This window comes from Apus apus, chromosome Z, assembly GCF_020740795.1.
Source record: "Apus apus isolate bApuApu2 chromosome Z, bApuApu2.pri.cur, whole genome shotgun sequence".
NCBI lineage: Eukaryota > Metazoa > Chordata > Aves > Apodiformes > Apodidae > Apus > Apus apus.
In genome coordinates this window covers 27,471,827-27,483,953 of record NC_067312.1, presented here as the reverse complement: position 1 = coordinate 27,483,953, position 12,127 = coordinate 27,471,827, and the positions used below count along the sequence as shown (strand labels likewise).

At 36.3% G+C, this 12,127-nt stretch overlaps 1 protein-coding gene across 2 annotated transcripts in view; it reads left to right on the top strand.

Annotated features, from left to right (window-relative positions):
* The window catches only part of TNPO1 (transportin 1), a 68,428-nt gene that overhangs the window by 36,896 nt on the left and 19,405 nt on the right, over window positions 1-12,127 (top strand). For both annotated transcript variants that reach the window (XM_051642620.1, XM_051642621.1), the window contains exons 10-19: window positions 1,906-1,966; window positions 2,563-2,731; window positions 3,587-3,739; window positions 4,850-5,075; window positions 7,868-8,039; window positions 9,467-9,553; window positions 10,291-10,398; window positions 10,602-10,760; window positions 10,853-10,940; window positions 11,902-12,000. In XM_051642620.1, coding sequence (XP_051498580.1) covers window positions 1,906-1,966; window positions 2,563-2,731; window positions 3,587-3,739; window positions 4,850-5,075; window positions 7,868-8,039; window positions 9,467-9,553; window positions 10,291-10,398; window positions 10,602-10,760; window positions 10,853-10,940; window positions 11,902-12,000 — 1,322 coding nt within the window. The remainder of the gene's footprint in view (window positions 1-1,905; window positions 1,967-2,562; window positions 2,732-3,586; window positions 3,740-4,849; window positions 5,076-7,867; window positions 8,040-9,466; window positions 9,554-10,290; window positions 10,399-10,601; window positions 10,761-10,852; window positions 10,941-11,901; window positions 12,001-12,127) is intronic.

Below are 12,127 nucleotides of genomic sequence, written 5' to 3'. Positions count from 1 at the left end.
TTTGTTTTTATATATACGTGGAAGGTTTTTGAAATTGCTAGGGCAGTCCTCTCAATGTCTCGAGTGGAAGAACAGAATCACAGATGGAAAGAACGCATTCTTCTTAGTAGTAATCAGCATTATAGATGTGAAGCCATTTTTTAAAAAACTGCAAAATATCAGTTTTCATAAGCAATTAGAAAGTGGAGAGTTGAGATTAAAATACCTACTGTAGCAGTGGAGGAAATAGAATTGATAACAGGAGAAACTATGGTATGAGAAAAAATTTTTAAGTTTTAAAATGGTCTTGCTCAGTTCCCACTCTTGTATATCAAAAGACACAAGAATTCTTAGCACAGTTCTTAAGTTTCCCAACACACATCATGTTTATAATGAGACTAACAATATTTATAACTACTAGTTAATAACTGCCAGTATTACACCTCTTTTGGCCTATATGTACATTGAACTGCAACAGCATCATGCTAAATTTTTATAAAGCCTTTTACATTTCTGGAAGAACAAGTAAGAGGAACATCTGTCATCATCTTTCAGTGTCATCTTCATTGAAAGCAACTTACTTCTTGGCAACCCTGTTTGACTTGGGAGCTGTAGAAGTTTGTCAGTACTTGATGATAATCTAAATTTTTTTGTTACACTAAAAGTGGGACAAGATCTTCTAAAAACCTGTTCATGTGGTATCTAGCATCTTGTTCCATTTTGCTCCAAAAGGCTTTCTTATGAAATATGTAGCTCCTATTTCCTTCCTTTAGTATACTGCAGAAAGGCCAATAAATTAGTGATAACGCGTATATTTACTATTGCTTCCTTCAAAGTTCAGAAGGTAATGTGCCATTGCAGTGCGTGAGTATTATTGCTGGCCTGGTACCTTCAAAAGCAATACTCTTAGCTGCAGAATCTAGAGCAATTAAGTCTGTCACTGGTGCTGGGTCAGTCCAAGTTATTTCTTAGTTTAATTTGGTGTGTAATATGTGTTTTCATGTACTTACATGAAGTACTTTACTTTTTTCCCCTTGGTACTGTTTTTAATTATGTATCTGCACAGTTGGAGTCCTGTGGCCAGTTTAATCATAGAGTCATAGAGTCATTTGGGTTGGAAGGGAGCTTAAAGATTATCTAGTTCCAACCTCTCTGCATGAGTGGGGACTAGAGTCCATTAGACAAGGTTGCTCAGAGCCTCATCCAACCTCCCACTTCCAGGGAGAGGGCATCCACAGCTTTCCTGGACAACCTGTTCCACTGTCTCGCCACCCTCACACTAAAAAATGTCTTCCTAATGTCTATCCTAAATCTGCCTTATTTCAGTTTAACTTTTTGTCCTCTCACTGCATGCCCTTGGAAGTAAACCCTAATACAGATTAGTTGAGATCTCTCCAATATTGGGGACCTCCCTTAGTGAAGTAATCACAAAGGGATAGAAGGGCTTAATGTGGTTAGGCTTCCATTTTTAAGACTAGTGAGTGTCTTCAGTCACAAGTAAATAAAGTGACAAGTATTATTGGTGAGAGACAACTTGTTTGTCATGTGTATTAAGTCACTTTGAAGTCTTAATGAAAACATTTAGACTTAACTTCTGAAAAGTGCTTTTGAATAAATTTATCATATGGAAGAGTATCTGCTTTTTAGAGTTTCAAACTAGCCACATAGCTACCTGTAGTAAAAAGTTTGTAATTTTAAATTGACACTTTTTCAGATGACAAAGGATTGATTAACCTTATTACATGGAGCTTGGTTTAGGTACTACCTTTTGTTATCAGACTAAAGTTGTTGTTTGGTTTTGCTTTTTTTTAATTTTGGTTTGGGGCTGAGGGTTGCAACCAAAATTATGGCCTAAATAATTGAAAACTGCCTTGAATTTTTTTGTGTGTGTGTGTTATTTTGATATGTACCAATATTTCTTTGTAGGCTGATACCTGTGCTGGTAAATGGTATGAAATATTCAGAGATTGATATTATTCTGTTGAAGGTGAGCATACATTTCTTTTGAGCTGTAAGAGTATCTGGTTGGTTTCTGAACTGTAAATCTTAACAGGCAGATCCTGCCTACCATCTCTCCAATGGAGAATTAGTTTTCTGGTGCAAGATGTGCAGTTCCAAATACTAAATGTAACTGCTGCCATGTTTGTTGTTCCTGTTTTTCCCCTTTCCCAGACCACTCAACTTATGCAGAACTGGGACACTATTGTCCACGAACTACTGCAACAATGGAGTCTAAAAAAATGTTCATCGTTAGTTTCTAGGTTGACTACACAGCTTTCTCCTTCAGTACATTTTAGAATATGTCTGAGTACTGGAATTTATCACTTTTTTTTTCTATTTCATTCCCATCAAGATTAATTTCTTAACAAGGATATTTTGTGTGACCTTACATCTCTTGCTTCTTTACTCCTGTCATTTTTTTCTGGAAACTGGGGCAGCAAAATGTGTTTTTAGTTAGCTGGTCAGCACGAACGGGTTGTGAATCTTTTATATGGTTATCAAATCTTGAACTAAAACTACGTTCTTAACTTCCTTGAGCAATGTAGTTGGACTAGTTTATCTGATAAAACATTTTTATTACAGGGGGATGTTGAAGAGGATGAAGCTATTCCAGATAGTGAACAGGACATAAGACCTCGTTTTCATCGCTCACGGACGGTGGCCCAGCAACATGAAGAAGATGGTATTGAAGATGATGATGATGATGATGATGAACTTGATGATGATGATACTATTTCTGACTGGAATTTAAGTATGTCAAAGAAATGTGTAAAATGTTTTAAAATAGAGCTACTTGCATAATACAAGAAACAGAGTAAAAAGGTTACTTTGTGTATAGGAATACAGAGGCTTTGCTTTTGTAGATAAAAAGAGCTATCTGACATCATTGATGGATGGCATAGAGGGGAGTTCTTTCTGATGACAGTTTGACTGTGTAACTGGATTGGCAAAAGCTTGCTATCTGTAAGCTTTTTTCAAATATGGCAGATAGCAGGCTGTGCTACAAACATTTGCTAGATGCAATTCAACAGAACTTCTGGACTTAACATTTTAATTCTACAAGATAATAAAAAAATCGTATATCACCTGGTTAAGTTAATTTAAAAAAAACAACTCTTGCACACTGATAGTTGGAGTAAGCATAATAATGCTGTCTTTTACTTCAGTCTTTCTTCTAAAATTGGTTTCTGTGTTTTAATTTTGGGTGGGTTTTTTTTTTTTCCATGTGAACATGGAAAACTGATGGCCTTTACCAGTACTTCTTTTAAATATAAGGAATTTGCTTCTGACCAGAATATAGTACCTTAGTCAGGACAAAAGGAGATAGCTGTGAGGATTCCACAGTTCTGATCGCCTCTGTATGGATCATATGCCACTAGGCAATGTGGTAAGGAAAGAAAATGCCACAAACTGTTTTTTAAGCCCAGGCAGAAAATAGTGAAATTCTGACAAATCTGACTTAAGTACACTCTGTGAGAAGTGGGGGTATCTTTTCTCCTAATGCCCTGAGACTCCACGGGCAGCTGTAAGTTAATATGAGGAATGTATTTCCTAACTACAACGACGTGTACAATAAGCAGACATTAACACTGTTAATTCCCCTCAGGGAAATGTTCTGCTGCTGCTTTAGATGTCCTCGCCAATGTATTTCGTGATGAACTTCTGCCACACATCTTGCCCCTTTTGAAGGAATTGCTCTTCCATCCTGAATGGGTAGTTAAAGAATCAGGTATCCTTGTTCTTGGAGCAATTGCTGAAGGTAAGGCAACAGTGCATATTGTGATGCTGAATTTTTTATTTGGTCTAAAGCAGCTCTGTGATTCCCTCCAGTTGAATTAACTTATTCAAACCAGTATATGTCCTTAGCTGGTTCAGTTTTGGTGATTAATCTACTATTTGGTGACTTCAGTTATTTAATTTTTCATTTTCCAATCTATTAATGTTTAGAAGGCTGAACAGCTTAGACAATATTTTTTTTTTCCTCCCTGTCTTAACTGCAGCATGTCTTTATTGGTCTCATTAAATACTACCTTGATTTCACAGCAGAGGAATATTTAATAAATTTGAACATTATGTTTTGTTTAAGTGTTTTCAGAAATGGAGAAGAGCACTCCTATGACCTCAGTGCCCCGAGTTGCTTTTTGTGGATGGTTCTCCAATTTGAATATAATAACTTCTGTTCCTGTGTACTTATTCACAGTGTTACTTGACTTTTTGCTTACGTTTTCAGCATCTCTGTCCCTTTTGCAACTAAAGGAATACTTTTGGGTCTGTGCCTTGATTATTGTTCTTTTCCTACAGTGCCTAGTGAATTTGTGACTAGAAAACTTGTTTGATAGTTTTGATTTCAGGTCAAGTAATTTAAAAGTTAGTGCTTCTGGCAAATCTCAGTGTATTACTGCCTTTGCTGACTTGACACATTATTTCTGCTGGTCAGTATTTGTATCATTTTAGGAGAAAAAAGAAGAAATGCAAATTTTTTAGAGTCCTTTTTAATTATGTGATGATTTGTTGTCAACACCAAGTTTTCTCTACTTGTTGTATTGGTTTCTCTGAGTAGGACTGATGTAGGACATCCAAGTTCTATAAACTTATTTTATCTGGATGTACTTGCCATGCTCCGTTAAGTAAAACAGAATATCCAGTAATTGGGGAAGTGCTGAAGTAAAACTGCAGTTTAAATTAATTTAAGTTTAATTGGGGATTTTAATTATTGTTTGTGTAAGGTTTCTTTATAGGACTTAAAATAAATTAGGTAGACTCGCTTTGTATGTTTTTAAGATGTATTCTTACATGATAGAGAATGGGAATATATCCCTTCAACTTTTTGTTAATTCTGGTGCTGCAATAGCTATATCTTGTCTTCTAGGCTGCATGCAGGGTATGATTCCGTATCTTCCCGAGCTGATCCCTCATCTTATTCAGTGCCTCTCCGACAAAAAGGCTCTTGTGCGCTCCATTACATGCTGGACTCTTAGTCGCTATGCACACTGGGTAGTTAGTCAACCCCCAGACACATACTTGAAGCCATTAATGACTGAGTTGCTAAAGCGTATCCTGGATAGCAACAAAAGAGTACAAGAAGCTGCCTGCAGGTGAGCCAAACCTTAAGCAAAAGATACTATCCTTGACACAGCTTTTTCATGGGAAACTATTTTAATGCCTTATCAATGACTGCATAACTCCATTTCTAGCTCTTAATGTATTTCTTTCTCTTTTAAATTGGAATAGATGCAACTTCTTTAGTCACAGGTTACTCTGAGTTATAATAACATGAAATAAGTTAATTTGCATTTCTCTTGTCCTATTTTCAGATTATATGACTTGCCAAACTAAGTAGCTTACTGTAGTAAAAAAATTATCTGTTTGTGACACTTGTTTTCAATATATGATTGTCCTGGTCCTGTTCAAATTGGTCCAAGGCCCGTTGCCTGCCCAATCTCCTTTTTGATTTGTTCAAAAGCTGCTTACTGTTTGGGGCCCCATTTAAAATCCTTTTTCTTACAGGTCACATCATAGAGAGGTTTCACAATCTAATTATAACCAGGAATTTGCTTCCTCCAGAAACCTACAGTGCCTAAAAAGAAATTACTTCCTTTTTTGTTACTTGGTGGGGACATAGCTGATATTTTGTTAATCACATTAATTGGGATGTGGCAATGCCCATCTTGCACCTAATTCCCAGGAACTGGTTCTCTTTTATAGGCCCCTTGACTTTCCTTCTTTATACAGCAAACCTGACTTCTAAAAGAATTTGGATCATTTTACCTTCACAGAGTAGGATTTAAGTGACTTCTGGTTTTGAGTCCTCCTCCTCAGATAACTGTGTCAGAAAGAAAAGCACACTCTTCCGCAGCTACTCAAAAAGTACCAGTTTTATCATCCTCTCCCTCTCCTGCTTAAGAGGGAGTACCCTTATCATCCTCTCCCTTGTCTGCTGAAATATTTGGAGCTTTTGGATACGGTTAAGTGCTTTTCCGTTTTGCTTTACTCCTAGTCACAGGGTCAACTAGTAGCCATGTGTGGCCATGGTAGCTGCTGCAGTAGCAGCAGAATCAACTTCATTAATTGGAACAGCAGCAGTATCGGTGGGGGAGGAAGGAGCCATGTCAGAGTTGTGTCTGTGCCTGTAGGGGAGAGAGCAGCAGCTGCAGACATAGCAGAAGCATTCTCTTTACAAGCAGCAGCTCTCATTCTTGAGCAGCAGCTTTTACCCTACGAATGGGTTCTCACTTTCAGAGGTGGGATAGTTGTATTATGCCTCCCCAACACATGAAAAGCATTCATAAAATTCAGCAAGACATTCAGAAACACCCCTGACATTGTAAAGCTATGTTGGTCCAAAATCTGGTGGACTAAACTCTGGAGAAAATGGAGTGGTATAGTTCCCCAAGGTAAAGCTTAAGATAAAATTACTAACAAAATTTTCTGTTTACACAAACCATCACTGCAGAATATACTGTAATGAATGTCAGTATTAAGGACTGTATCACTACTCTGGCTCTTGAGCAGTGCTTACCATTGATAAACTACAAATTAACATTTAGACCAGCTGCAAAGCAACGTATTGCATGCCTTGCAGTTATTTTTTTTTAATTATTTAAAGTTCAATTGCAGATTTATAGTCTGTTTTGAAATGCTTTCTTTAGAGCAGAGGTACATTAAAATTACTTTTGCAGCTAAAATGTAAACTTACCTGGAAAACTCCACCTTAAGGAAAATGTAGAGCTGTTACAAGTCAAAAGCTTTCTGCATTGCAAGGGAATACAATGGTCTTTCTTGGAGAGAAGCAAAAAGCTTCCTCCCTACAGTGAATAGTTGCACAGTCATTAATGTCTACCAAATTGAAAATTAGTCAGGATACTATATGTTTCTGTGACTAAATTCTGTATCATAGGAGATACCTAACAATTATTCTGAGAAACTGCTCCTTTAGTTGGTGACACCTAAAAGGATATATTACTGAAATATGTTTTCCTGCTCATATTGTATGCCTTTCTGAAAGAACACTTCGTAATATTATAGTAACAATGCTAGCCCCTTCACAGTTCAAAGTTTCATTGTCTTAAGAAAAAAGCATTTCTGTATTTGGTAGCACACTAGTAGGGAATTGTTCACCTCATGGGGTGATGCATGCAGTTTTAGTGGAGGGACAGGCTAATAATAATCTTGTTGAAAGAAGCTAGGTCAGTAAATCTTCAACAGCTCCTAATTTTTTCCTTTCCTTGATGCTTCTCTGAAGCAGAATGTCTGGTGTATGGGGTTTTTGTTTGTCTGTTTGAGTGAGTATTTTTAATGTTGTTGTTCAAACAGTTTACAAACAACCTGAAAAGTTTCCTTGATGCTGTCATGAGTGCTTTGGCCAAGGTTGGCTAAAATTGTTTGTCATCTGTCTTTGCATTTATTTTTCCCTCTTTTTCTTTCTCTGTTTCTCTATGTCACATGCTGCTGAGAGGGCAGGATCATGTTGGCATTGTACCAGCACAAGAGCACTAGGGCTTCTAGTTGCAGCTACAGGATATGGAAAAGATAGTGTGCCATTTTTAACTTCAGTAAAAAGCTTTTGTTATGGTTTCTGCTATTTAAGTTAGTATATTGTAGCTTGTGTTCGGTAGTGCTTTTCTCTGTGGGGGCTTCCTGTATATAAATAATGGGTCTTATGGCAATATTTTTTACTTTGTTCATTGCAGTGAAAGAGCTGAATCCTTATTTGTTCAATCCAAAAAGACTGGAATTACCTCAGTAATACCATTTTGAAAAAGTATCTTGGTTGAATTTGAGGACTAAATACAGTTTTATGTTTGAATAGAGATGAGTAGTGTGGGACATTTTGGGATCATCTTGTGTTTTTGCAAGATACTAACTGACCTGTCTTTTTGTCCCTCAGTGCCTTTGCTACTCTAGAAGAGGAGGCTTGTACAGAGCTTGTTCCTTATCTTGCATATATACTTGACACTTTGGTCTTCGCATTTAGTAAATATCAGCATAAAAACCTTCTCATTCTCTATGATGCCATAGGAACTCTAGCAGATTCTGTAGGACATCATTTAAATAAACCAGTGAGTATACCTTCTGTAGAAGCAGTCATCATAGCTGAAAAACTGGTTCAGTGGTTTTTGTAGTGTGGTTTATGTGTTATATAACAAATGCTGATGTTTCTGTAATACTAAATGTTTACGGGTAAAACACAGACTGCATGTAATTTTCCCAGTACACAAATATTTGCCATTTTAAATAAGTGATTGCATGTGAGGTGGCTTGTGAAATGTGCCTCTTGCCATGAGGTTTTTTCTCTTGTTCGGAATGTTTCAGCTCAGAGGAGATATATATCAATACGGATTTGAAATGGGACTTCAGAAAAATTGTTGGAATGTATGTTTTAATTTCTAATGACCACACTTTTTTTGTAGCTACTTTAAGTGTAGCTGTTCTTGGTGTCTCTTTCCAGTGTATTGGTGTACATCATCACTAGAAGCTGCTTTATCAGAGAGTGAGACAGGCATTCATTTTATATATAAAAACACAGAATCCTTTGGACAAAGCACAGATAACACAGAGGCAAATGTAATTGGGCTTTTTTAATGTACATACATTAATTAATAGAATATGCATACATGTCACATGTGCATCTTTTGTAATAGTTATTGAAATATTTTTTATCTCTCTATAGTACTTCAGATGTCATAGACCCACTAGAATAAAACAATTGAAGCTTTTTTCCATGGCACATTGCTTGCCATCTGAGAACCCACACTGTCAAAGAGCTTCTTTTTCAGTGTGTCTCAACCCTGGCCACTTTGACATTTAACAGTACCAGAGGAAGCCCAATGGGAGCTCTTGGTGAAGGTGGGACTTTCTTCAGTCACTTAGAATATTTTATCTTTGGACATCCTTAGATATCTCTAGGTGCCTTCTACGAGCAACAGCACTATAGGGATCCCTTGCAGTCCTTCTGACTGTGACTGTGCAGTGGCAGGGAAGATACAGCTTTATACAGAAGGGGTAACTTTGTCCTTCTGGAAGGATAGGAAATTACTTTCTTCATGGATTGTTAGTTGATGGGTGAAGTTTTAGGAACTTGAGGGAATAGGGATGTAGGGTAGCATCAGGGCAATATGAAAGGGTTGGTAGGTGGCAGATGGCACAGCCAGATTGCATTGCTAGTAAAAACATTTTCTGCAGGCCCTGAAGCAATCATATAGATTTGCAAAAACCTCAGCAGCTAAACTGAAACCAAACCTGGAGTAAAGATTCACTCTGCAAAGGTACTTAATTCTTCAGCAAAAAATTTTAAATCACAAATTGTAAATTCTGATATTAAACTGTTCCTACTTATTACAATGACTGAATTACAGTACATCAGGATTTTTTTTTTTTCTGAAAAAGTAGAATATATATCAAGTCTTAATACATCGATTTTCTAGCTTTGAAATAAAATAGTTTCAATGAAGTGTTTCAGCAGCTGATTTATTTTCATCCTAAACAGGAATATATTCAGATGCTAATGCCTCCATTAATCCAGAAGTGGAATATGTTGAAGGACGAAGATAAAGATCTCTTCCCTTTATTAGAGGTAAGTGTTAAAATTTTATTGTTTTATCAGCTTATTTTAGGAATTACAATTTCTACTAAAGACGCTCCCACTAGGAATTGGGACTATAAAAGCTGACAGTATATATATTTCCCATTACAGAGAAAATATTCTGACTGTAGTAAAGAAAAAAGTTCTGATGGTGGAAATATCATTAGGTTTAGCAGAAATCTTTCACTTTTTTCTGCCATTTTATAGTGTTCTCTTTGGGATTCTTTTAGTAAAAAAGAAATGTTCCATCCTCCTTTTATTTTTGTCTTCTATCTTTGCTCTTCTCTTATTCCTCCATTAAAACTACATCAGACAAGTTGAAGGTATGAATCAGACCATGTAGTATATTCTCTGTACTTTCTCAGTGTGAAGAAGAAAAGCACTGCTAGAAAAATAAGTTTCATAACTCTTAAATAATGTTAGGGCTTGTACATGGTCAAGATCCTGAAGTATAGTGTGAGTGGTGGCTGAATTTTGTAGCAGTTTTTGTGCACTTTCTATTTCTAAGCTGCTGCAGCTACGAAAGTAACAACTTGCTCATACTTGACTTGAAGACTCAGCTAATTGATACTCCCTTTCTAGGTTATGATTACTTGATCAGTTAATATGTGGGTATATTTAAAATGTTTTTTACTCTTAATTTACTTCTCCTAAGTAAAACGCTCTTCAGGGATGTGAGGAAAGGTAGTTGCTGCTGTCTTAATTGATTGTTTGTTGGTTATTTCCAGTGCCTGTCATCAGTTGCTACTGCCTTGCAATCTGGCTTTCTTCCATACTGTGAACCTGTATACCAGCGTTGTGTAAATCTGGTGCAGAAGACCCTTGCACAAGCCATGGTATTTTTCTATTGATATTTCAGTGTTTTCAGAGTATCTCACTAAGCCAATGTATTACCTATGTAAAGTTAAGTGTTTGCAAGGAGATCTATTTTATAACCATTGAATATAAAAATGAAGCAGCAGTGCAGAAACTTTTTTTTTTTAGGCATACTCATGAGAACATCTAATACTTATTTTGAAAAATGTGTACTTTGTTGCAGTTGCATAATGCTCAGCCAGACCAATATGAGGCTCCAGATAAAGATTTCATGATTGTGGCTCTTGATTTACTCAGTGGTTTAGCTGAAGGACTTGGAGGCAACATTGAACAGCTAGTGGCTCGCAGCAATATCCTGACACTAATGTACCAGTGCATGCAGGTGAGATGACTAACCTGTTTGATCCAGGGATTTTCTTACTTAAAAGAATCAGAAACATGTCTATAATTGTAATTTTTTTTTCCTCTCTTTAGGATAAAATGCCTGAGGTACGGCAGAGTTCTTTTGCATTGTTAGGTGATCTGACAAAGGCTTGTTTTCAGCATGTTAAGCCTTGCATCGGTATGTCTCTTTTAATAATAAACAATTAACATGTTTTACAAATTGATAAGAGGCTGTTTTTTGCCTTTTTTTAAAGCTCCCTATTCTGTGGGTTGCCTATTCAGGGTGTTATAAGTTTTCATTTTCCTTTTATCAGCAGTGGTATGTAATTTTTTGTCTTTTGAATTGTGTATTTAAAAGACTTATTTTTGCAGACAGTGAAATAGGTTTTTTTGTCCTTGATTTTTATGATGTAACAAGCTACCTGTTGTGGTGGAATGCGGCAAACCAAAAGTGCTTAAACTTCAGTTCCAATAGATGCTTGCTTTGGTAAATTCTTGAATTTATGGCTTTTTTTTTCCCTGCTGTTGTTACATGATATTATATAAATATGAATCAGGAAATTTTGGTAAAGGCTACGTTTTGGTTTGGGTTTTTTTGCTTTAATTTCAGTGGGGAAATGGCATCAGTTATGGTATTTGCTGTCTCTTACCACAAATGCTCTTTATGGCTAACTTTTTAGAATTTCATCAAAGATGTGATTGCCTTCTAGGCTTCATTATTTATTCAAACATAGCTGAATCCATCCAGGTGACTTGAGGGTTGTTCAACCATACTATAAAACTACAAGAACTTGTACATGTGATTTTTTTTCTTCTATCCCCCTTTCCCACTCTCCCTCTACCCCAGCAAGGGAAGGGGAGAAAAATATTTCTAGACTTACATAAAGGAAAAGCCTATTAGAAACATTTTAAAATAATAATGTGAAAAGATGTGTATTGATCTGTTTAGATTCTGAAATCCGGGGTTATCTGATTCATAGCAGAAATAAAGCTCTTGTTAATTCATTTGTAACACTTTCCAAACATTTAAATAGGCTTACACGATTTTTTAAAAAAAAACTTTCTCCCCAGTGATCTTACAGTAGTGGGACAAGAACGTTGTATTGTGTGATGAGAATTTAAAATGTTGTTCTTTCTAGCTGATTTCATGCCAATTTTGGGAACCAACCTAAACCCCGAATTCATTTCTGTATGTAACAATGCCACCTGGGCAATTGGAGAAATCTCCATTCAGATGGGTAAGAGACTTCTTTTTCTTTGAATCTCTGTACGTATAGCATGGTTTGTCCTCATGAGTGTATTTTGGATGTTGTTTTTGTAGTGATAGTTTCATCTTAAAATTTAATATAAATTTGAAATTCTATC